General features: G+C 44.8%; 1 protein-coding gene across 5 annotated transcripts in view; it reads right to left on the bottom strand.

The window, feature by feature from the left end:
- The window catches only part of chd2 (chromodomain helicase DNA binding protein 2), a 95,400-nt gene that overhangs the window by 42,481 nt on the left and 26,628 nt on the right, over positions 1–26,291 (bottom strand). For 3 of the 5 annotated variants that reach the window (XM_062963234.1, XM_062963235.1, XM_062963233.1), the window contains exons 6-14: positions 21,972–22,191; positions 19,627–19,713; positions 18,942–19,007; positions 9,304–9,365; positions 8,949–9,077; positions 7,420–7,569; positions 7,083–7,216; positions 3,871–4,096; positions 1,071–1,171 (exon numbers count right to left, since the gene is read on the bottom strand). In XM_062963234.1, the coding sequence (XP_062819304.1) occupies positions 1,071–1,171; positions 3,871–4,096; positions 7,083–7,216; positions 7,420–7,569; positions 8,949–9,077; positions 9,304–9,365; positions 18,942–19,007; positions 19,627–19,713; positions 21,972–22,191 (1,175 nt within the window). The remainder of the gene's footprint in view (positions 1–1,070; positions 1,172–3,870; positions 4,097–7,082; positions 7,217–7,419; positions 7,570–8,948; positions 9,078–9,303; positions 9,366–18,941; positions 19,008–19,626; positions 19,714–21,971; positions 22,192–26,291) is intronic. The other 2 variants (XM_062963236.1, XM_062963237.1) reach the window with 2 other exon arrangements.

Below are 26,291 nucleotides of genomic sequence, written 5' to 3'. Positions count from 1 at the left end.
TTATCCAATGCATTTTTGTAGTCAATGTTTACAATACATCGTGATATTTTGGTGCTAAAGTCATAAATACAGTAATTACTACATAGCATTACTGTGTATTGAACTACTTTTTCTGTCAAATTTGTTGTATAACATGATGTTTGGTGCTTAATTTGTAAAATCATAACCTAATTTGATGTTTAATAGGCGTTTTCTTAATCTCTCCTTATTATCCAACATATTCGCCAATGTTCTGCTGGCTCCTTTATGTTGGATAAGCGAGACTCTACTGTACTTACTTTGAAAGCCATTGTCAGCCTCCAAACACTTTTTTTTGTGGCAAAAACTATGTAGAATTGGTTGAGATATTCATTGAAAAACTATCACAAAATGTGCTATAGCAGGATGTCCCTCCTGTTTAAACAAAGTTTTTGCCATTTAATAAATGTTTTCCATGTTTTTATGATAGAATCAATTAGGAAATGATATTTATAACCCAGGAACAGAAATCGTGTTACATAATGTAATCAAAGTAGATTTTTGTGTGTGTCAGAAGCAATTAGGGAACATAATGCAAGTCACTTCTCGTGTAAGAAAATTTGCAATCTATAGAGATTCTCAGATGTTTTACCATCCTGCTGGGAGGTTCTCCCATGTCCCCACAAGCTAAAGCTGACAGATGGGAGCTCATCACATCTTGCGGATTCGAAACGCCAACCTTCAGGTTAGCAGTTCAGCTGGCACAAGGGTTAACCCATTGTGTCACTGTGGCTCCTTTAATCAAAGTAGATAATCCAGATTATCTGATTTGGATTATATGAGTTTATACTGCCATATAATCCACTTCGAAGCAGAACATCTGGATTTTATGTGGCAGTAGAGAAGGGGCATAAGACCAACTTGCTAAATCTGTGCCATTTAGATTAAAATGTTGACATTCATTGAGTCAATGGGATCCCTCTATCTTGGGAGTAAAAACTAGATATAGGCCAACCCAGAGAACAAACGATTGTAGTTTCTCAGCCTTACAGCAACAACCAGATAGAAAAGGATTTAAATTTTACGAGGCAAAAGTAGGTTGGTGCGCTCACCGATCACTCTTTCCACAATCTGGTATTGCTTGTTCAACTCAGCAGCCAACTCTTGCTTGCAGTTATAGTACTCCACGTCTTCTGGGCTCACCTTTCCAAGCCTAAGCACGAAAAGAGACAGGGAGAAGTCAATAAACATAATAATACTATCCTGTTTTAATTTTTTTTATATTTGTACATTTTAGATTGCATGCTGCTGCCTTTATGTTAAGTCACTTTGAGCCTCCTTTGGGAGAATGAAGAGGTGTACAAATAAATATAATAAAAATCTAATCTAATCTAAATCTAATCTAATCTAAATCTATCTAATCTAAATCTAATCTAAATCTAAATCCATAATAAAAGTGAAACTTGTATGTGTGTATGTGGCACGGGTGTCCGCTCACACAGACAGCCTCCAGCCCCCACAAACAGGCTATAGTTTCCAGTGCTAAGGAGCCACCAAGTCATTCTTTCCCATTGACATTGCGGTTACAGCGAGCGTCATGAACATGTATCCCAACCAGGCCCGGCCCAACACGGCACGCTGGCCATGCCCCCGCGTTGGGCGCCACCTTCCCAGGGGCGCTATTGAGCCCCTGGGAGGCGGGGCCACACCTGGCGGAGGCGGGGCCGTGTGACGCGGAGGCGTGGCCAGAGGGACCAGCCACGCCTCCCACGGCGCGCGCCAGCTGCAGCGGGAGTCCTTTCAGGCTGTGGCCTGGAAGAACTCCTGCCGCAGCTTGGCTGCGCCAGGGCGCGCCCCGCGGGAGGCGGGGCCACGTCTGGCCCCGCCTCCCATGCCGTGCACCCTGGCCCCGCCTTCCACGCCGCCCGCGCTGCAAGAGGCGTGGCCGCCCGGTATGGGAGGCGGGGTTAGGGTGCAGGAGGCGGGGCCAGTCCTGGCCACGCCTCCTGCGGCGCAGGGGAGGGGGCGCAAAAACACTACAGCCCACCACCCAAGGAATGCTTTCATTTGGGGACAATTTCATCCTAGATTTTGCTTTTTCTTCCACCACAGGCAGCTATCCCAGGGTTCTCCATTGCTGTGAAATTTGCATGACCCCACCTACTGCCCTTTCCTTTCAAATCTGTCTGCATAACAAACAGAACAGAACAGAAGTGCAACTAAGCTTACTGGAGGAGTTTGGGGATTGACTACACATATTGGAAGTTGTAGTTCACTCCGCATCAAGTCAGAGCACTGTGACTCCTACTGGGGAATGTAGAGGAGCTGTAGTTCACCTACACCCAGAACGCTATGAACCCAAACAATGATGGGTTTGGCCCAAACTTGCCATGCATACCTGATATTCCCATATTTGAATACTGGGGTGTGTGGAGGGGAATTGACTTGGACATTTGGGAGTAGTAAAAGGTAAAGTAAAGGTAAAGGTTTCCCCTGACGTTAAGTCCAGTCATGTCCGACTCTGGGGGTTGGTGCTCATCTCCATTTCTAAGCCGAAGAGCCGGCGTTGTCCGTAGACACCTCCAAGGTCATGTAGCCATTGGCATGACTGCATGGAGCGCCGTTACCTTCCCGCCGGAGCAGTACCTATTGATCTACTCACATTGGCATGTTTTCGCATTGCTAGGTTGGCAGAAGCTGGAGCTAACAGCGGGTGCTCACTCTGCTCCCCGGGTTTGAACCTGGAACCTTTCGGTCTGCAAGTTCAGCAGCTCAGCGCTTTAACACACTGAGCCACCGGAGGTACTGGGATTTATAGTTCATCTGCAATGAATGAGCACTTCAATCCCCACTGATGATGGACCAGGACCAAACATGGCACACAGAGCCCCCATAACCAATATAACATATTGGACAAGTTTGGGGAAAAGGGAGTTATAGTTCACCTGCATCAAGAGAAACAGTGACCCCCACCGACAATGGACCGGGACCACACTTCGCACAGAGAAGCCTCATGACCAACTGAACATACTGCAGGTGTTTGTGGGAAGGGGACTTTATTTTGGGAGTTGTAGTTCACCTGCATCCAAAGACCACTGAACCCAGCCAATGATAGATCTGGACCAAACTTGGCACACAGACTGAACATTGCCTGCTGTGGATACTGACAGATGTTTTGGGTCAATTGCCCCGGGACTCTGGGAGTTGTAGTCGTTCACCCCCATCCAGAGACCACTGCAGCCAGGCGATGACCAGCCAACGACAGATCTGGACCACACTTGGTACACAGACCCAAAATGGCCAACTTATAATACTGGCAGGGTTTGGGGAGGATTGAGCCACGATTCTGGGAATTGTAGTTCACCCACTCCAAACAGAATACATAACATTGAAAGACAAATCATACTATTCTCAAATGTCCCCAAGCTAGTATATAATAATAACGGTGAGTCACAAAATATGTGGCTAAAGAGACATCAAGGAGAAGGGTTTCAATGATCTGGGAAGAAAGGCTTAAGATAGCTTGTTGCTCGTGTTGTCTTAATCCAAAGCCAAATGTATGATTAAACAGGCACAAAATATAGGCAGACAACTAAAGCTGGAACCATCAAAGGAATTTAGCCAGAGAGAGAGTATGTGCAAATCTACTGTTTAAATTAACAAATCATAGCCAACCAGGATCTTTAGACCCACTTCTTAAAGGCCAAGATTACCCCCATGCTCTTATATGGAGCTGAAATTTGGGGCCTAAACCAGGTACCATTATTAGAGCAATCACAATCACATCACCTGCGAAGCTTCCTGGGAATAGACAAAAAGACCCCAGCTGCCGCAGTAAGAGCAGAACTGGGAGTATATACAGTTGGTGGCCTATCCAAACTTAGGGCAGACAACTACTGGGTAAAATTGTACCATTGCTTGATTTCTTCCTCTTTCTTCTTGAAGTTCTCCAGCTTCTTCAGGCCTTTCACTTTCTGCTGCTGGAGGGAGTCCTCGCTCTCCCATGTGCTGTGGATGTATGACCAGCCTTTCCACTTGATCAGGTACTGGGCCTCTCCTTCCTCCGTCTCGGGGTCAAAGTCGGCACAAGGGTCGCCATTCGCTTCTGTGGCGTAGACTGTTGTGGAGGCCCCGACGGCTGCAAAAAGACATAACATAGGCTGCAACTCGTGGCCAGGTATGACTGTCTTCTGCGGGTAAAAGAGTCTTGGTGGCGTGTCCGTAAATGACTGTAGAGACTTATTCTGGATCCGAATGGTCTATGTTTCAGCACAGCATACCCCCATTCACATTTGCAGTCAACCTGTTCCTATCTGGATACTGTGAACTGCCGGATACTTTTGCAATGCCAGTAGGCTGTTAGGAATTGTGGGAGTTGCAGTCCAAAACACCTGGAGGGTCCAAGTTTGCCCATGCCTACCCTATAACAACCAGTAACGAGGACTGTAATGTTTATGGGTTCAAGAAAAAGGAGGAAATCAGTATCACAAGGGTGGTATAGGAAGGGTGTCAATGAAGTAGTTTTTCTTTGCAAAGCTTCCCCAAGAGCAGAGGTGAGCAGCTGTGTAGGAGTCAAGGCCCTATTATCCCCAACTGAGAACACCCAATTAATTATTAACATTATCATTATCATATGATATGTTATTATTATTTATTACATGTACATAACACAGCACACATGCACCTTAGGTTCAAGTGTCTGGGATTAGTCTCTAAATATCAAGCTCTTCACAAGGGCCTAGGATATGATATTATATATATATATATATATATATATATATATATATATATATACACACACACACACACACACACACACACACACACACACACACACACATATATATATACATACATACATACAGTAGAGTCTCACTTATCCAACACTCGCTTATCCAACCTTCTGGATTATCCAACACATTTTTGTAGTCAATGGTTTCAATATATCATGATATTTTGGTGCTAAATTCGTAAATACAGTAATTACTACATGGCACTACTGTGTATTGAACTACTTTTTCTGTCAAATTTGTTGTATAACATGATGTTTTGATGCTTAATTTGTAAAATCATAACCTAATTTAATGTTTAATAGACTTTTCCTTAATCTCTCCTTATTATCCAACATATTCGCTTATCCAACATTCTGCTGGCCCGTTTACATTGGATAAGTGAGACTCTACTGTAGTTTATTACATGCACATGCACACAGCACAGCACACATGACCATTAGATCAAAGTGTCTGGGATTCTTTCCAAGGGCCTAGGATATTAGAGGTATTTTTGTAGAATGTGTGCAGTTCCGAGAAGTGATGCATTCTGCAGCAGATGGATTTATGTTATCTCCAATTTAAGGCTATTATTATTATTATTATTATTATTAGCTTTATTTACATCCCACCTTTCTCTCTGTGTGGACTCAAGACTGCTAACAATCCCACACTTAGTCAAGTTGGGGCCAAACTGCAAGTCGCTTCTGGTGTGAGAGAATTGGCTGCCTGCAAGGACATTGCCCAGGGGGCGCCCGGATGCTTTTGATGTTTTTACCATCCTTGTAGGAGGCTTCTCTCATGTCCCCGCATGGAGCTGGAGCTGACAGAGGGAGCTCATCTGCGCTCTCCCTGGGTTGGATTCAAACCTGGCAGCCTTCAGGTCAGCAACCCAACCTTCAAGTCGCAAGGCTTTAACCCACTATGCCATCGGAGGCGTCTAAAAAGTTTAAAAAGCACAATACAAAAGTTTTATTTTGAAAAATTAAATAATAACAGTGTGGTAAAGAGATTGCACCCTGAGAGCAAACATACATCCTTCCTTTTTCTGCAACCCCTTCGAAAATGGCAGGATCATGATGGGAGGTCACATCCTGCCACTATTTTGAGAAGGATCGAAAAGAGGAAAGCTGGGCTATTTGGGGTAGTATGAGTTCTAGACTGCTGGGGAAGTATTTTGGGATGCTTTCAAGTTTGTAGACTTTCCTGCATGGCAGGGGAGGAGGTCAACTATTGCCTTAAATTGCACTGAATTTTCTATTTTTAAATTATTTTTATTTATTATTTGGCAGTCTAATATACAATCAAAAATATACATTCAAAAATAATGAAACGTGTCTAGATCTATATTCAAATGACAACTAAATATAACATTCTTTACTGTTCAGTCTAATTCAAAACATTTTCAAAGCAACATCCACCAGCTACTTCTCCCCCCTCTATCATATGCAGAAACCCTTTTTTTAAAAAGAGAGAGAGAGAGAGAGAGAGAGAGAGAGAGAGAGACTGAGACTCCTTGCAAGGCAGGGAATTTCAGGGTATGTCTAAACACATCATGACATCACATTAGTAATTAAAAAAAAGAACCCATAAGTATGAGAACAGGCAATAAAATATTTTCTATGGTTTGAGCTTTTTCACTGTTTTACATATACCAGTAAGGATAGCTACGGTAAAGGTAAAGATTTCCCCTGATGTTAAGTCCAGTCGTGTCCAACTCTGGGGGTTGGTGCTCATCTCCATTTCTAAGCCGAAGAGCCGGCGTTGTCCGTAGACACCTCCAAGGTCATGTGGCTGGCATGACTGCATGGAGCGCCCTTACCTTCCTGCTGGAGCAGTACCTATTGATCTACTCACATTTGCATGTTTTTGAACTGCTAGGTTGGCAGAAACTGGGGCTAACAGCGGGCGCTCACTCCGCTCCCGGGGTTTGAACCTGGGACCTTTTGGTCTGCAAGTTCAGCAGCTCAGCGCTTTAACACACTTCGCCACCGGGGCTCCTGTAAGGATAGCTATAAAAACCCAATTTGCATGGGAGTTGTCATTGAATAATATCTAGAGACCCAAATCGGATAAAAACTAAAGAGCAACAAACACAAATTGAGAGATGTTTAAAGTCATAATCAAATGTTTCATTAACATTATTCCAACATATTTCTTGAATGTGTGGGGGGGATTGGTGGGCTTCAGAGGTCACAAAAGTAGGGTTCAGAAAGTTCATATATTCCATGCTGTCCAATAAGGGTTTCAAACTCCATCTAGATTCAGACGAGTTTTTACAATTGCTACAAAGGGAAGACGGGTCAACACTTTGTTCGGGTGGAGAGGTGGCTCCCGGCACTCCTAGACGCTCACCTCCTTTTTTGCCAATCCTCCCATCGAGCACTTTCTCAATTGTTTCGCTGTTATCCTGCTGCTCTTCAGCTCCTTCTCCAGTCATCTCAATCAGGTCGTCGGAATCGGTCTCAAAGTCGTCATCCTCTTTATAACTACGTGAAGAATCAAGAAGAAACAGCAGATTAGGTGAATTCTTTGATCTTGGATAATATTGTGCCAAAGGAAGAGATCGTTCCAGAAATATGTCTGGAGGGGACAACACCACAAAGTGTGACTCTACGATGAAGTGTGATTTCTAGCTAGAGACTCCCCGGTTCTGTTCCTCCCTGACATGAGAAAACTCAGCCAGCTTTACCTGACGTTTTTAGCCGCTCGCCGCCGGGTCTGCCTTTTGGGCGCTTCATCATCCTCGTCATCATCTTCATCCTCGGAGGACTCTGTTTTCCTTCGCCGCTTCCCACGTTGGGGCCTAAGGGCTTTCTTTGCAATCGTTTTGCCCACTGTTCTAAAATAAGCATCACACAGAGAGATTTCTAATCCATGGGGTGTAAACAGAGAGGAAGAAGTTGTGAGAAGGAGCCTCTGGGTGGAAAAGCCTTTTTCCCACTAAACTTGGTAAATTCACTCTCTTTGGAAGACATTTTTGCAAATTATCCCATGCCAATTTAAGGGTTTGAGGTGTTTTGGACTTCAGCTCCCACAATTCCTAACTAGGATTTTTGGGAATTGAAATCCAAAACACTTGGGAGGCCCAAAGATTGGGAACCACTGGTTTAAGGGGTCCTTAGAATCAGTGCAGTGTACTGATCTGAGTTCAAGGGAGTAAGGTAAAGGTAAAGGTTTCCCCTGACGTTAAGTCCAGTCATGTCTGACTCTGGGGGTTAGTGCTCATCTCCATTTCTAAGCCGAAGAGCTTGCGTTGTCCATAGACACCTCCAAGGTCATGTGGCTGGCATGACTGCATGGAGCGCCGTTACCTTCCCGCCGGAGTGGTGCCTACTGATCTACTCACATTTGCATGTTTTCGAACTGCTAGGTTGGCAGGAGCTGGGGCTAACAGCGGGCACTCAGTCCGTTCCCGGGATTTGAACCTGCAACCTTTTGGTCTGCAAGTCCAGCAGCTCAGTTCAAGGGAGATTGGGATTCAAATCCCCACTCAGCCATGGAAACCCACTGGATAGTCTTGGCCAAGCTCTCAAAGAAAGCCAATGGCAAACCTTCTCTGAAAAAATCCTTGCTAAGAAAGTCCCATGATAGTGTCCACCTTGGAGTCACCACAAGCTGGAAAAGACTCAGTGATAACACAACGATAACACAAAAGTCCAAGGAATTGATTTCCCCACGTTTGGCCCTCTTCTCCTTTATTCACTGGCGCTGCAGACGAGGAGATGACATCCAAGTCTGGTCTGGGTTGAAGCCATCTATGACAGACATGGGCCAGCTTCAGCCCTCCAGGTGTTTTGGACTTCAGCTCCCACAATTCCTAACAGCTGGTAAACTGACTGGGATTTCTGAGAGTTGAAGTCCAAAACACCTGGAGGGCTGAAGTTTGCTCATGCCTGGTCTCTGAGGTTGGGCTGCACCCAATCAACAACCTCACCCCATCTTTGGGGAAAAGTTTAAAAAGGATATCAGAGATATTTCAGGGGCTAGCCATTTTTCCCATTTGCCAGGAACGTGCTGACTGGCTACAACAGCATTTTTCTTGGAAAACTCACTAGGGAATGAGAGTCAATGGGTCAAGGATTATTGTTAGTCCAAGAGGAGAGACTGCTAGGAGAACTGATTTTTCGAGACTACTTATGGGAATCTAGCCAAGGAAACTTCTACTGAGGTTTTCTGTGTTGACCATCTCTGAATCTGGACTCTCCAATCCCACCTCACCTCCTTAGGACCGGACACCTGGCTTTGACTTTCTTCTGCTCAGGTTCACTGTCAGCACTGGTCCCTTGTTCCTGGTCCTCTTCGTCTTCATCATCATCATCCTCAGCCCCATCCCTCTTCCATTTATCTCTAGAGATTGAAACAAAAAGCCAAACTGAATGTATCAACCTCTCCTTCTTCTAAGACGGTACTACGAGCTGTGGCAGTAGTAGTAATACTAATAAATCCCCTTTGTATTGCATTATTAGTTGTCATCAGATAATACATTAGTTGGATTTTGCAACGTATTTTTGAAGTCTTAAAGAGTAATCTATATCTTTTTTGGAAGCAAAGGGGCGTGATCCTGAATCCTCACCTTTTCCTCATTGGCTTCTGGCCTCTTCTTTTGGGGCTTTCACTCTCGGACTCACTATTTCCCTTGAAAGAAAGGAGAGAGGAAGGGAATAAAGAGAGGCTGGTGGGAAGTCCCAGATCCTCCCGTTTGGTGCCCTTGAATGCCAGAAAACAGTCAGAAGCAATTCCATATCACACTTAAAACCATAAAAGCAATGGCAGACTATACAAACGAATAGTAAGATAATACCCCTTTTGCTGGAAACACAATACTCAACCATGAAGGTTTTTAAAGATATAGTCCACCAATAACAATGATGTGCCAAGGGAAAATAAAACCCAACATCTCTTTAAAAAACCAATATCTCTTACTCACTTAATTCCACTGGGACGCATGTTTTTACCTACAGAATGGAAGCATTTAGTAGCAGTATAGTAGTGGTAGCAATGATTACTACAGGTGATATCCAGTAATCCGAAACACTCCCCAAACCTGAATCTTTTGCCACCCATTGCCGTTGAGGAAAGGGGGTTAGTCACACATCCAGTGCTTCCATATAGATGTAAACACAGGTGATGCAAAATAAAAAGAACTCTGAAATCCAGACAACTTCAGATCCCAAGCATTTGGGAGAAGGCAGATTCACCCTGTATTGCAATGATGATCTTTATATCTGACCTTTTCCCAAAAAATCGAAAGCAAGCCATAGTACAGTGATGTGTGGTGCAGTGGTCCAAGTGTTGTACAAAGGTCTCAAGAAAAGTCAGCAATGGAAACCCATCAGGTGACCTTGGACAAGTGACATACTCTCAACCTAAGAGACACACACTCTCAAGCTAAGGAATACCCTCCTGAACAAATCTCACAAAGAAACCCCATTTGCGGAGTCACTAAAATGTGTGAAAGCCAGCACAGTGTAGTGTTGAGTATAGGATTCAAAAAACTAACTCTGACATGGAAACCCACTGGGAGACCTTGGGCAGGTTGTCCTGTTCTCTCAGCCTCAGAAGAAGGCAAAGGCAAAGCCTCTCTGAAAAAATATTGCTGAGAGGGACTCATAGCAGAGTCACCTTAGGGTTGCCAGAGGTTAGAAAGCACTGAAAGCACACAACAACAGTAACAACAACAATGCAACTTACAAAACAATACTGAACATACAATTAAAATCACAACAAGACCCCAATATCAGTGAGGGATACATTCCAATCTGGACCACGGTTATCTGAAACTGCAGATATGACTGGACTCAATTGCCTGATTTCTGGTCTCAGTTGTGCTGGAGGACTTGGAGATACCTACAGTGGTATCCTCTCTAAGAAGTTACGAGGTCTTCCAACATGCTCTAGGGGATGTACACTATAGAAAGTAAGTGAGTGAGTAAGTGAAATAATGGATAAGGATTCCAGTTGCAAGATTTTATTATATTACCAGTATATAATACTATAGAAAGTCCTATCTTTGAAGATACATAGTTCTCAAAAGCCTCGCAGAACAAAAAAAAAAAAAAGCATTTTGCTTCAGACAAAAGGGCAATAAGGACCATTTTAACTTCCTCCAAAAAGGGAGTATTAGATCCTAGGAACAGTTACCAAGAAGGGCCTCTTTTCATGTATCACCTGCAGAATACATGGAGATGTTGTTTATTTGTAGGCTATTGCACAAGGAGTACCGAATACTTCCTTTTGCAATGCCCTCAAAATGTAAACACCAGCCTTAAGGAGGGTTATGTCACAATCGATAACAAATGGGATTCAAGGTCAAAGGAGAAGACAAAGCCAACGCGGTAGAAGGAGCATCGGTGGAACAAAGAGATCTGGCTCACAAGGCAATCAACCAAGAAAAGCCCTCCAAGGCTTCTCCAGCTGCAGAAGGACAGGTTGCTTACCTGTAACCGTGTTTCTTCGAGTGTACTCTGTGAATTCACACTAATGGAGAAGGCTGCGCCTGCGCAGGCTCCAACGGATACTCTTCCAAGCTAAAGTTTGAAATTTGGCGGTAACCCCGCCCCTCTTCCCGGAGGGTATAAAGGGCGCCCTCCGCGCCTGCTCTCCAGTTCCTACGCCGCAAAGGCAGCGAGAAAGGGAGAGGTTTGCATGTGGGGAAGGAAGGGCGGGATTGTGTGAATTCACAGAGTACACTCGAAGAAACACGGTTACAGGTAAGCAACCTGTCCTTTTTCTTCGTGTACTCTGTGAATGCACACTAATGGAGACTAGCAAGCTGAGGTGTAGGTAGGTGGGATAGCAAACCCGATAACCAGTCTAGTGTCCAAACAACACATTTATTGAGCACAAGGTGCAAAAACAAGCAAGTGCAACGGTCAAAGAAGCGATGCAATAGCATATAGTGCAAAAAAACCGATCCTTGTTGTTAGGATCCAGAACACAATCACAACATTGTAAGTGAGCAATAGTCTGTAAGAAAATACAGAGGTAGGCATAAACTCATTCTCTGAAAACAGAGGGAGAAGTATTCAAAAAAATACATTTCAGTGGAGTGGGTAAGTATAGTACACAAGCACTACGTTAAAGAATCCCTGAGCACATTGATTACAAACGGGGTGGATGACAATGGTCAGCCTGTAAGAAGGATAAACCCGAAAACTGGTTTTGAGTAAGGCAACAACATTAGGTAAGGCAGGAGAAAAGGACGGACCTGGCAAAGGCCGAGTCCTTGAGGTTCTTTGAGTCCATCCTGTAGTGTGAAACAAAGGTGGATGGAGTGGACCAGATAGCCGCTCGACAGATGGAGTCGAGAGGGACGCCCCTCAGGAAGGCCGCAGACGTGGAAAGGCCCCTCGTAGATCTAGGGCGGATCGAAGAGGGGGGTTGGCGTTTGGCCAGCTGATAAGTGAGCTCGATGGTCTGAGCAATCCAGTGTGAGAGTCTTTGGGAAGAAAGTGGTTCGCCCAGTTTATGGGTAGCGTAAGCCACAAACAGTCTAGGTGACTTACGTATGTCCTTAGTCCTGTCCTTGTAGAAAAGGAGGGCTCTCCTGACATTGAGGAGATGGAGTTTCCGTTCCAGAGAAGAAGAAGGATTAGGGAAGAAAGCAGGAAGTATTATGTCCTGGTTCAGGTGAAAAGCAGAGACCACCTTAGGTAGGAAGGTGATGTCCGGGCGAAGGACAGCCCTGTCGTGGTGGAAACGGAGATAGGGTTCGTCCACCCGGAGAGCAGCCAGTTCCGAAGGCCTGCGCGCAGAGGTGATAGCGATAAGGAAGGCAGTCTTCCAAGAGAGAAGGTGAAGGTCTGCAGAGGCCATAAGTTCGAAGGGAGCTGAAGCTAGTTGAGAAAGGATGAGTTCGAGGCTCCATCCGGGAGTTGGAGGTTGAACTGGAGGGTGCAAGTTGTTGTAACCTCGAAGGAAGGTCTTAATGAGGTTGTTAGAAAAGAGAGAGGGTTGTCCCTGACGTTGGAAATGCCAGGAGAGAGCAGCGAGATAGGATTTTATCGAGGCCAGAGAAAGTTGATGATCCGCAAGGGAAAGTAGGAAGTCCATGACCAGCGGGATCGAAGTAGAGGCGGGATCGACGCGTCGGTCCCGAAGGAAAGTTTGGAATTTTGCCAGCTTGTAAGCATAGGCCTTCGATGTGGCCGGTTTGTGAGCGGCGCGAAGGATCGCCTGCAGGTCTGGGTGGAGAGAATTTAAGGAAGTATCCTCCAGGCAGTCAGGTGTAGGGATGGGACGTCGGGGTGGAGGACCTGTCCCTTCTGCGAAGATAGTAGATGAGGGAGAGTTGGGAGAGTGCGGGGAGGATCCGCACACATCCGGAGTAGCGTGGGATACCACGGCTGGCGTGGCCATGCAGGGGCGATCAGGATGGCCGATGTCGGTGTTAGATAGAGTCTCTCTATTACTCTCGAGATGAGAGGGAAGGGAGGAAAAAGATAGACGGGTTCGAGAGTCCAGTCGAGGAGAAACGCGTCTCCGAGACAGCCCGGAGTCGAGTTTGGAGGTAGTCTCGCTCCGAAGCGAGGAAGTTGAGCGTTCGAGGGGGAGGCAAAAAGGTCCAGAGCTGGCCAGCCCCAATCGTCGAAGACGGATTTCAGGATCTCGGGATCGAGACGCCACTCATGGGGGGAGGTCGTTATTCTGCTTAGAGAGTCTGCTAGAGTGTTTTGAGCCCCCGGAAGGTGAACTGCCGACAGAGTTATGTGTCTCGCTATGCACTATAGCCAAATGTCCATCGAGAGAGCCATGAGTTTTCTCGAGCCCGTATCCCCTTGTTTGTTGATGTAGTACATGGCTACTACGTTGTCCGTTTGGATTAGAACAGACTTGTGGGGAAGACAGCGAGCAAACGCCCGGAGGGCTTTGAAGATTGATAACAGTTTTAGAAAGTTTATGTGGTGAGACCTTTCTTGGGTGGACCACAGGTCCCTGACGGTGAGGTACGACATGTGGGCTCCCCACGCAAAATTGGAGGCGTCGGTCGTGATGGTGACTGACGGTAGGGAGGGATGGAAGGGAAGCCCCACACAAACGTTCGCTGGGTCCTGCCACCAACGAAGGGAGAGGCGAACGTGGTTCGGTACCGTGAGAAACATTGAGCTCGGATGCCGATGGGGTTTGAAAGAGTCTATAAACCATCTTTGGAGAGGTCTGAGACGTAATCTGGCGAAAGGGGTAACCATGACCGTGGAGGCCATGTGACCCAGAAGAACTTGGACCGCGTGGGCTCGGATCCTGCGGTTGCGGAGGAGGAGAGAAAGGTGCTGTTGAAGGGCTAGGAACCTGTCCTTCGGTAGGAAGGCGGTTTCCGTGATGGAGTTGAAGAGAGCTCCAATGAAGCGGATCTCTGTGGTTGGGAGGAGTTGAGACTTTGAGACATTCAACTGAAGGCCCAGCTGTTGCAGGAGAGAAAGAGTCTGTGAGACGTGGTTTTGAAGGGATGAGGGGTCGGACGCGACAATCATCCAATCGTCCAGATAAGGAAAGACCATAATGCCCTGTTTCCTGAGGTGCGCTTTCACCATGGCGACCACCTTTGTAAAGACCCTTGGGGCCGTGACAAGGCCGAAAGGGAGAACTGTGAACTGGTAAGAGTGTCCCAGAAGCTTGAAGGAAAGGAAGCGTCTGTGGGATCGACGCACCGAGACGTGGAAATACGCGTCGCGTAAGTCTATAGAGGCGAAGTAGTCTCCGTGTCGGAGCATCGGGAGGATGGAGGCCACTGAAACCATTCGAAATTTTGAAGGCAGAATGAAGAGGTTTAGAGCCCGTAGGTCGAGGATAGGCCGAAGACCTCCGCCCCGCTTGGGAACCGTAAAGTATCTCGAGAAGAAACCTCGAGTGTCCTGCTCGGAAGGAGAAGGCTGGATTGCGCCCTTCGCCAGAAGGGAGTCGACCTCAGCGCATATTTCCGGTGAAGGGTCGGTGTGGAGGATGTGACCCGTGGGTGGCAAAGTTTCGAATTCCAAGGCATAGCCGTCTCTGACAATGCGAAGAACCCAGGCATCTGAGGTGATAGACTCCCATTCACGGTAGAAAGGAGCTAGGCGGTCGAGAAAAGAACAGAGAGGAAGGATCTGGTCGGGGCCTAGGAACGGCATGGTAGTGGCAGTAGTAGTGGAGATAGAAAGATCCCCGAGAGAGTGGGCGTCAGGCCCGTCGTTGGGGTTGTGGCATAGCTGCAGGACCTTTGCCCCGACCTTTCGGGACCTGGTGCTGGCGGCGAGGTTGTTGCTGATGACTGTGGTGACTCGAGCTCGACGAGCGTCGAAACGGCTGGTGACGAAAAGGCTGAGGGTAGCAACAGTACCGTTGCGGGAACCATCGGGTCCGCTGAGCCTGAGGTTGATCGGTCCCGCACTTTGTTGCGAGAATCTTGAAGTCGTGATTGGACTTAAGTTTGTCATCAGTGCCAGAATTGAAAAGGCCCTGGGTGTCGAAAGGATCACTTGTCGAGAGGAAGAAGAGAGTCCTGAGGACCGAAGCCATGCATGCCGTCTGATCGCGACCGCGTGGGCAATCATTTTTCCGGCGGTATCACCGGTATGCTTAGCCATTTGAATTTGGTGGTGTGCGAGAGAGTCCGCCTCCTGTTGGAGGGTCGAAAGGACTGACCGGTCTTCGTCAGAAAGCTTGGCGAAGAAGGGTTGGGCTTTCTCCCAGAGGATCTGTTGATAAGCGCCCATGCAGGCCCCGTAGTTTGCCATACGGCAAAGGAGGAGAGCACCGGAGTACAGCTTGCGGCCTACCGCATCGAAGCGTTTGCCCTCTCTGTCGGCAGGGGAGTTGGAGTGTCGACCCGACGATTGGGAGGCCTTTACCACCATGGAGTTTGGGTCAGGGTGATGCTTGAGCCATTCCAAGGCTTCGTCATCGGTTCGGTACCAGGCCTCTATTTTCTTAGAGGTTGGAGGTATCGAAGATGGAGTCTTCCAAGATGCCTGGATGACGTCCAGGAGGTATGGAAGAAAAGGCAGCAAGGTGGCTGGCGGGGCTTGGGCTTGAACCCTCTTGAAAACGGGGTCGGTAACGGCCTTTGAAGTTTGTTTAATTTCCATCCCCAGAGCGTCTGCCATTCTGACCATCTGGTCGGAGAAAGCCCGAATATTATCCGTCGGGGAAGGTGGGTTGACCTCGTAGGCGTCGTGAGGCGGGGAGAGGTCGAGACAGAGAGAGACAACGGAGGCGGAGAGTATCGACTCGGGGCGTTCGATATCGGGGTCATCCTCCTCGGGCCCTTGAGGGGACCGGGGAGGAGAAACAAGCACAGAGTCCTGATGAGGTATTACCTCAGGAGCAGGGAGAGCCGGCTGTGGAGGAACGCCCTTGGACGCGGAGGCCTGGGCGGCGCGGGCTAAGCGCGTCATCTGTCTACCCCTCTCAGGTGTTTGAGCCGCGGGAAAGAGTTCTTGTCGAGCCGGAAGACGAGATGGTGCCGGCTGGGGAGCCTTAATAACTGTCCTGACCGACCGGTCGGGGGAGGCTTGAGCGTCCGCATCCGAGGACTGACCATGAGGAGAGGAAGAGGAGCGGAGGCGTTGTGCTGGTTGGATAGGAGAGGATCTCCTAGAGGAAGGCCCAGAGGAGGGGACGTCCTTCTTCGAAGACGCTGAGGAGGACGACCTCTGGATCATTCGTTTCTTTGCTGGGGGTTGTTTCGATGCGACCCTCAGCGATTTTCCCGGCGTCGGGGGAATCGGGCACACAGCTGCCGAGTCAGATTGAGCCCGTCTGGATTCCTCCTGAGCCCTCTTGAAGGCAATCTTCATGGCGGAAGAAGATGGCGGCGAAGCCAGGCGGGATTGAGTGGAAATGGCCGAAGCCACCGAACTCGAAGTTGATGAAGGGCCCATCTTGCCTGACCGGGTGGATACCGTAGCGGTGGTCACCGTGCAGGGCGGTTTGGTCGGTCGCGGTCTCGAGGTTTTCGAGGTTTTCGATGATACCGACGGAGTAGGCCTGGACGCCATCGAGGCCGAGGTGGAAGTGGAAGCCTCAGGAGCAAGAGTTTTTTCGTAAAGAGCTGCACGGAGTCTCGCAGCTCTATTTCTTCTGGCCTGAGCTGTAAAGGCCAGGCAAAAACGGCAGGTACCGACGACGTGGCTTTCGCCAAGGCAGAAAAGGCACTTAGCGTGGCCGTCGGAATCTGGAATCTTAGCGGCACACTGAGTGCACCGTTTAAAACGCGTGGTTGACATAAGAACGAAGAGTCCGAAGTGAGCTTTGCGGCGGAAAAAAAGGAACTGGAGAGCGGGCGCAGAGGGCGCCCTTTATACCCTCCGGGAAGAGGGGCGGGGTTACCGCCAAATTTCAAACTTTAGCTTGGAAGAGTATCCGTTGGAGCCTGCGCAGGCGCAGCCTTCTCCATTAGTGTGCATTCACAGAGTACACGAAGAAAAAGGTAGGAAGCATTTTCCCATCTTAGTTTGGAAGTACTATGTTGGGAACAACGACTGTTCATTCCCAAGCATGGGAACCTATTGTCCAAAAAAAAAAAATAAACTTTTCCCAACTCAAAAAGGGTTGGTTTTGTTCCCTTTCCAGAAGGGAAGCAATCATTATTTTCTGGTGTTTACAATATTGTGTGGTGCAGCCTAGTTTATTCTTAAACACAAAGGAAATGTAAAAAATTGTATCACCAGTAAGTGGCGTAAGTGAAAAAACAGAGCACCGGGGGGGGGGGGGGGGGGGAGAATTCCACTGCCATGGTTCCATCCTAAGGAATCCTGCGATTTGTAGGTTGGTGAAGTTACACCAACAATGTTAAAATCCACCAATGAGAAGGGGTCCCATAGATCATTGAGCCAAATCTTACATTTAATGCATGGACACCAACTAGAGCATTCTCAACAGGGAGCTGTCCAGCCTTTATTTTCAAAAACATCCAGAGAAAGAGATCCCAGAACCTTTCTAGGCAATTGGTCCCATTGTTGAACTGCTCTTCTTGTCAAGAAGTTCCTTCTAATGTTCAATCAAAATCTTCTCTCCTGCAACTCTAAACCATTTAGACCCGATTTTACCCTCTGGGGCAGCAGACAACAAGCCTTGGCCGTCCTTTCTGGGCAACTCCCAAACAGGATATGCATAGTTGAAGTTGATAGAACCTCAACCAAGCAATCAACTGGTGGAAATATCCAGCAGTTTGTCCTAATTCTGAATGACCTGGTGCTCCATAAAATCATGGAGCTGGAAAATGCCCTACGGACCCTCATGTCCAATACAAGATCTCTAACTAGAGCAGCATTTCCCAAACTCAGGTCTTCCAAGTGTTTTGAACCTCAGCTTCAAATTCCCCAATAACTGGCCAAGCCAACTGAAGCTTTTGGGAGTTTGAGTTTGGAAGATGTTAAGAGAAGGAGACCTTGCCACTTTTGTAGGTAATTGGTTCCACTGTTGAACTGCTCTTACTATCAGGTTCCACCTAATGTTCAACCCAAATCTATTCACCTGTAACCTAAAATCATAAGGATCAGTCCTATCCTTTGGGAGAACAGACAACAAGCCTGCCCCAAATCTCAGTACCAGTCCTTTAGATATTTAAAGAGGACAAACATGTAATTCTTGAATTTTCTCTTCTCCAAGCTGAACATGGCCAGATCCTTCAACCTTTCCTCAAACGCTTTCCTCTCCAACTCTCATCATCCCAATTTCCCTTCACAACTTGCTCCACCTTATCCATATCCTTCTTAAAATGGCCAAACTTAAACCAAGGACTCCAGATGAGGCCAAATGAGCATGGAATATAGTATGTGGTTGCCTCAACCTGGATGTTCCCTCAACTTGGAAGGTGAGGTAAGTCCTTATTTTCTTAACTTCTTACTATTAATAGTGACTATAATATAACTTGTCTACTTGGTGAACTCCAAAAAATAACTTCATATTGAGTCCTTTGCCTGAGTATACAAACACAACCAGAATGCCAACAAACCCTGGTTATGATGTATATCTAGGGTTTCAACAACTTGTACAGTGAAACAAAAAAAACGTAAGGAAGAGGAAGATTTTCAGTTCTTTTGGATGGTCAAAAGTCATAAACGCCTATATTTTGAGGAAAAATGTTCACATCTGGGTGCCAGGCACTAGGCACCTAAATCCATATATAGGCACCCAAGCATAAATGGACCCATTTTGAGAGGACTCCTGCAAGAGGGAGGAGCGGGTGCCGCTTATCTTGTGAGGTGCTTGAATATACATTTAGGTGCCTACCTTTGGACTTCCAACTTTGACATTTTCAGTCTGATTCTGAACTTTCCTGGGCCCCAATTGCTCCATCTGTAAGAAACAGAAGGGGAAAGCAATGCTGATCCTTCCTCGGAACCGGCAGGGTGGGAGTTGTGTGAGGCGAAGAGGGAGACTATGAATATGGAACTAAAACGAAGCCACTCGCAAAAAACAAACAAACAAAAAACCAAAAAAACAAGAAAAGGCATCTCATTCCATTAGTGGACCATCCCTAAAAAGACTTGATGGAAGGAAGGGAGATGGAAAGGAAAACGCCTTGCGGAACAAATGACTAATCTAAACTGGGTTCATGCAGCGAATTCAAGAGACGACTGTCCACAAGCACAAAAGGAGAGAAAAATGAATTAACTGAATGAGGAACACCACAGAAACGCACACATTTAACATGCACAAGAATGCAACTCCATGCTTGCCTTGGAGTTCTCAGCCTTCCCTCTTTTGAATGCAAATCACTCCAGAATTGTGTCACGTTTGTACCATTGAACCACAAATGTACTGATTCATGTTCGGATGAAGAAAACTGGCTCATGGAAATGGCACCACTGGCATCTCCAGGTTTTCAAGGCCACATAGATCAAGAATGGCATGGCGCTTCCCATTCTCTACCATGAAGGATTTTGCCCCGCTCTTCACCTTCCCCACCCCTTACCTCTTCATTTATATTAAAACGGGAGGGCTCCTGCCTGCTTCGGTTTGACCTCCTCACCCCATAAACATCTGGATATTCTTCCCACATCTGCAAAATAAACCAGATTTGTATTTGCACGCCATTCACCATCCAAGAACGTAGGGCGATCTATGGATGATTTCTCTAGTTTGGCTTCACGGGATGCTGCAAAGGAGGATCACTAGGAGACTAGTCAAAAGGTTTTGCAAGTATTGAGAAAGGTTTTGAACCCAGGTCACCCTGGTTCACACAACTAGGAGACTCAAATACCCCCTCAGCCATGGAAACCTATCGGGAAACCTGGGACTCTCTACACTGTAGAATTAGTGGAGCTTGACACCATTTCAATCGTCATGGTTCATGGAACCATGGGAGTTGTCTTTAGATTTCTCTGCCAAAGAATGCTGGAGCCTCACCAAACCAGGATTCCGTAGTGTCGGGCCATTGTGTCAAACTGTATTAAATCTACGGTGTAGACACACTTTTAGCCTTAGAGGTAACCTCCTCTAAACAAATCTTGCCAAGAAAACCTTCTGATCGTTCGGGTTATTAGTCAAAAACTGCATGAAGACATGCAACAACACCAACAAAAACCATCCCGGATCATGTCCAACACCCAACGCTCAGAAGGCATGGAAGACAGCAACTCATGTCAACAAAATTAGTAGCTCCGTTCACATATCCTTTGAATACTCCATTTGCTTCATCCATAGAAATTAATAAATATTTACCAAGACAGAGAAAGGGTTCTGAAAAATGTGAAGGAAGACATCACTCCCAGGATCTTGAGAACATATCATTGGGAAGCTGTCTAGGCAACATAGATAAATAAAATGCCTTCAAAGGTAAAGCATCGGAAAGGATTACACTTTTGGAATGCAACTCCCCAAATTGCAGCTAGCACAGGTATGACCGTTACGGAGATTTGAGGAGTTGCAGTCTTACAACTTAGCTTTTCCAAGTTGTAAAGGATGAAACCAAAGCTGGTCCAGCTTTGTACTTCCAACAATGGACCACTTCCGGATAGCGCCAGTTGTGCAAAATCCTTTCTGAGTGTTTCATGCCCATGACACACCGCGGATTCTCGTTGATACAGGTTGAGTCTCCTTTATCCAAAATGCTAATGACAGCAGTGTTTTCAGTTTGGGATTTTTTAGATTACATGGTCATGTGTCCAGCATGACTACATGGAGCACTGTTACCTTCCCGCTGGAGTGGTACCTATTGCTCTACTCACATTTGCATGTTTTTGAACTGCTAGGTTGGCAGAAGCTGAGGCTAACAGCAGGAGCTCACCATGCTCCCTGGATTTGAACTGCCTACTTTTCTGTCAGCAAGCTCAGTGGTTTAATCCGCTGCACCACCGGGGGCTCCGAAATCATGTTACATAGTGTTATATATTGCACTAGCTGTGCCCAGCCACGCGTTGCTGTGGCGAAGTATGGTGGTATGGGAAATAAAGTATTGAGGAATTGGTGGTAGTTAAGGTAAAAGGGTAAAGGTTTTCTCCTGACATTAAGTCCAGTTGTGTCCGACTGCACACTGAAGTGGATTATATGGCAGTGTGGAGTCAAGATAATCCAAAGCAGATAATATAAGATTATAAATGGGTTATATAACTGTGTGGAAGGGCCTTGAGTCTACACTGCCATATAATCCGGTTTAAATCAGATAATCTGTATTTTATAGGCAGTGGGGAAGAGGCCTAAGTGAGGCCTAACTCTGCCTGTCCCCTGGGCTGAGTGGGTTGCCAGGAGACCAAGTGGGCGGAGCTTAGCCTTTTAACTGGCAGCAATTGGATAAAAACAATTATTCATCTCCCTCTAATTAGGACTTTATTTTTCTTTTCTTTTTGTTGTATGAACGTAGACGCATGGATGAGGGGTTGTGCAGTCAAGTTTAGTATTTCTGGGATGTGTAGTTTTGTTGTTTTGTCCTAGGCCGAAATTTCATTACCCTTTTATATATATATATATAGATATTACACACAATATATATACACCTTGAAGATGGGACCCAAATCTAAACATGAAGTGTGTATTTGTTTGATATGGCTCTTAAGTTCATAGTCTGAAGGGTAACTTTCTGTAACATTTTAATAACTTTGTGTAGGAAACAAAGTGTGCGTGCCACCAGACAGCAAAGGTATCACTATCTCAGCCATCCGTGGGGACTATTTTGGAATTCCAGATAAGAGATGCTCAACCTGTAATTTAATTCACCTCTAGAGATATAAAAGCAGGAGTTGTTTCTAAGATTTTTGGGTCCTTGGGTAAGTCACAGCTGGAAATAATGAGAAACCCAGGCGGATGAGGGAAGGGGCATACTTTCTTGACATCGGCTATCCTTTCTTTCTTGGAGGCCGGCTTCTCTTTGGTTTCCGGAGGCGTCTGCTGGGATTTCGACCCTGTTGACTCGCTTTCGGATTCTGACTGGCTTTCTGAGCTTTCCAAGCTGCTGTTAGACTCGCTGCCATGTTCGCTGGCTTGCTCGCTATCAGATGGGCTTGCGGAATCCGATCCTGAAGCCTCCTCTGATGCCGAGTGGCTGCAGAGAAAGAAAGAAGAACCTTGTTAGCATTCATGTGCTTAGCTTGTTTAACTCAAATCGGGACATCTTGTAGTTGGCTGAAAATCCGTAACTTTTATGAGAGCCATATTTTACGAAAAGCCATCTGCTGAACTGTGGGTGCCTCTGCACTGAAGAATGAATGCAGGAGTGGCTTTCTTCCCAAATCAGCCTCATACAATGCATTATTTACTTGGATGGATGGTTGACTCTGTGGATACAGAATCTGTAGCTGCCTATATTTGGGTTTGTTTTACACCTCAGTGGAGGTGGATGCATGTATGCTTTAGAGATGTCAATAGATACAGTATGATTTTGAACTTCAGTGAGTACAATTATACTTTGGACTATGGACTATTGATTAGGAATGATAGCCTGTGTACTCAACACAGAGAACTATCTATAACTGAACTTCAATAAGAAATGTGCCTGTATGGTGAATTAATACAAGATGTTTGTGAGTAAACAAGATATGTTATTTTTCAAAGAAGACAATCTGCCTTAATGCTGCAGTGCAGACACAACCATGGTCCTCCAATGCTTGTTTATGGCAAGTTTTGAGCCAAATTTCAGCCTGACTTGATCAGTCATTTCATTTATCAATGTCCAACAACCAATAAATGAAATCACGGATCCATTCATATTGACATTTTCTAGTTCTTCCAGTGATTTGCCTATAATAATTATTATTATTATCATCATCATCATCACCATCATCATTATTGACACAACAACATTGTATTACACAGCAAACAAGATAGATATGCTGGATTTCGTATCACAAAATCACAAGTTGAACACTTCCCAAGTGTTTATATTATTATTATTATTATTATTATTATTATTATTATTATTATTAATATTATTATTGTATGACACAGCAAACAAGCTAGATATGCTGGATTTTGTATCACAAAATCACAAGTCGAACACTTCCCAAGTGTCTAGGACTGTGTGATGTATTTTCGGATGATGCGTGCAGATCCCAGTCGGGTGGCCTTTTGCAGTTGGAAGATCGTGATTTTGTCAATGTCTATTGTTTCCAAATGTTGGCTGAGATCTTTTGGCATGGCACCCAGTGTGCCGATCACCACCGGGACCACCTGCACTGGTTTCTATCAGATTGAAGTTCAATCTTGAGGTCCTAATAGCGGCTGAGTTTTTCCTGTTGTTTTTTGTCAATGCGACTGTCACCTGGGATGGCGACATCAATGATCCAAACATTTTTCTTTTCCACATTATTTAGGTATCCACAGGGGTTTCTGGAAAATATCATCTGGAAGATAATAATAATAATAATCCAGCATATATACAGGGTGTTTGAAAAAGAACTCCCTAGTTTTAAGTTAAAACACATTAAAACTAGGGAGCTCTTTTTCAAACACCCTGTATTTCATTTGCTAGGTCATACTCTGTTTGTGTCAATAATAATAATAATTTATTATTATTATTATTATTATTATTATTATTATTATTATTATTATTATTATTATTATTATGCTTTTATACCCCACTTTTTCTCTCCAGAAAGGAGACTCAAATACAGGGATCACACTTGTAATGACAGCAGGACGTGGAAGGTAAACATTATGAATTCTTTCCCATTTGTGTACAAAGATAGAAGGCTAAAGACAGAGCTTTGTGTTGTGCACAAAAGTCGGAATGTATACACAGCAAAAGGCTGTAAAGATATATATATATATATATTCTGGAAGCTGACAACTACAAAGCATTTCTTCAGGATGCAGGCAGAGGGCAGCAAGGAAATGGATGGAGAAGAACAGCTGCAAATGCAGATGACCAGAAGCCATTTTACAAATGTTCTCGCTTTTTCTTTTCCACCATCTTATGGATTGCTCAGCTTTCCCCTCTCCAAAGGGAAATGAGATGATACTGAAAAGCAACATGAAGCTAATGGGGCTTGGAAAGGACGTTATGGCTGCCTATACTTTGCAACTGTAAAAGAGTGATGCAAAAATTAAAAGAGGAGGGGAAAGAGAGTCAAATGCACTTCATGCACAAAAACAGCATTAGCTACCGCTTATTTTTGGAAATAAATCCAAACTTGGGAATGCATTCACCCGTGTATGACAAATCACAGTTCTGTTTAAGTAACCCAAAAATTAAATAGAGGGGGAAGTGGCAGTTAAATTAAAACTAAAATGCAAGGAGGAAATATAATTTGCAAAAGGCAGTAAGCCCTGCTTTAATTGGGGTTGTTGTATTTATTCCGGGCTGTATGGCCATGTTCCAGAAGTATTCTCTCCTGACGTTTCACCCACATCTATGGCAGGCATCCTCAGAGGTTGCGAGGTATGGAGAAACTAAGCAAAGAATGTTCATATATACAGTAGAGTCTCACTTATCCAACATAAACGGGCTGGCAGAATGTGTGATAAGCGAATATGTTGGATAATAAGGAGAGATTAAGGAGAAGCCTATTAAACATCAAATTAGGTTATGATTTATAAATTAAGCACCAAAACATCATGTTATACAACAAATTTGACATAAAAGTAGTTCAATACACAGTAATGCTATGTAGTAATTACTGTATTTACGAACTTAGCACCAAAATATCACGATGTATTGAAAACATTGACTACAAAAATGCATTGGATAATCCAGAACGTTGGATAAGCGAGTGTTGGATAAGTGAGACTCTACTGTATCTGTGGAAAGTCCCGAGTATGAGAAGAACTCTTTGTCAGATGGAAGCCAGTGTCAATGTTGCAGTTAATCACCTTAATTAGCATTGGAAAGGTTCATCTCCTGGCTCTTCCTGCCTGGGGGCATCCTTTGTTCAGAGTCATTAGCTGTCCCTGGAACTCTTCTGTTTTCAGAGTGTTGCATCTTTTTTACTGTTCTGATTTTTGAGTTTTTTAATACTGGTAGCCAGATTTTGTTCATTTTCATGGTTTCCTCCTTTCTGTTGAAGTTGTCCACATGATTGTGAATTTCAATGGCTTCTCTGTGTAGTCTGACATGATAGTTGTTGGAGTGGTCAAGCATTTCTGTGTTCTCAAATAATATACTGTGTTCAGGTTGGTTTATCAAGTGCTCTGCTATGGCTGATTTCTCTGGTTGAGTTAGTCTGCAGTGCTTTAATTTCCTTCAGACTCCACTGTATACAATCCCACGAAAGGAAATGAAACTCCACCCGTGCCCAGAGTGCCCACCCCTTTTGTCGCTGTCATGGAACATCTATCCTACATTGTTGTTGTTGTTGCTTTCGTTGTTGATATCTATGTGGCATCCCTCCTTTATTATTGTTATTTATATCCTTCTTTTTCTCTTTCAGACCTAAAGTGAATGTACAGTCCAGATTAGCCCTGTATGAATTTAGCTGAGAGTATGAGACACAAGACCCGTGTGTATTCTATGCATTCAATACATTCTATGTAATCACTCAGATATCCCTTTCTTTTATAATAAAATAAAGATATTTTCCCCAAGGGATGCTAGAATGTAAATTTACTCGAGTATAAGCCTAGTTTTTCAGCCTTTTTTTTTTAAGACTGAAAAAGCCCCCCTCGGCTTATACTCGGGTAAGGGTCCTGGTTGGCTTATATTTGGGTCAGCTTATACTCGAGAATATATGGTACATTTATTATTTTTCTCTGTTATTATTGGTATTATTACATTTATTATTTTTCTCTAATATTGTTGCTATTATTACATTTATTTTACTCTATTTTTAATTATTATTAATACATTTATTATTTCACTCTGATCTTATTATTATTACATTTACTATTTATTTATTTATCTTGTATTATTTTCCTGTATTTATATTTATTATTATTGCGTGTATTATTTTACTCTATTATTATTAAAAGGATACATAAGCACATTTGCATTGAAGAAGATGAGAATAATGATTTAATCAGAGTTGGACAGTCTTATCTTAAATTTGAGTTTGATGTAAATATTCAAAAACATTTAACCTACTGATGCCTCAATTAATGTAATTTTATAGGTATCTATATTTCTGAAATTTACCACTCTCGGCTTATACAGGTTTTTTTTGTGGTTAAATTAGGTGCCTTGGCTTATATTTGGGTCGGCTTATACTCGAG

This window comes from Anolis carolinensis, unplaced genomic scaffold (genome assembly GCF_035594765.1).
Source record: "Anolis carolinensis isolate JA03-04 unplaced genomic scaffold, rAnoCar3.1.pri scaffold_11, whole genome shotgun sequence".
NCBI classification, from domain to species: domain Eukaryota; kingdom Metazoa; phylum Chordata; class Lepidosauria; order Squamata; family Dactyloidae; genus Anolis; species Anolis carolinensis.
Note: the sequence above shows the minus strand (reverse complement) of the source record. Positions and strands in the feature narration are given on the sequence as shown.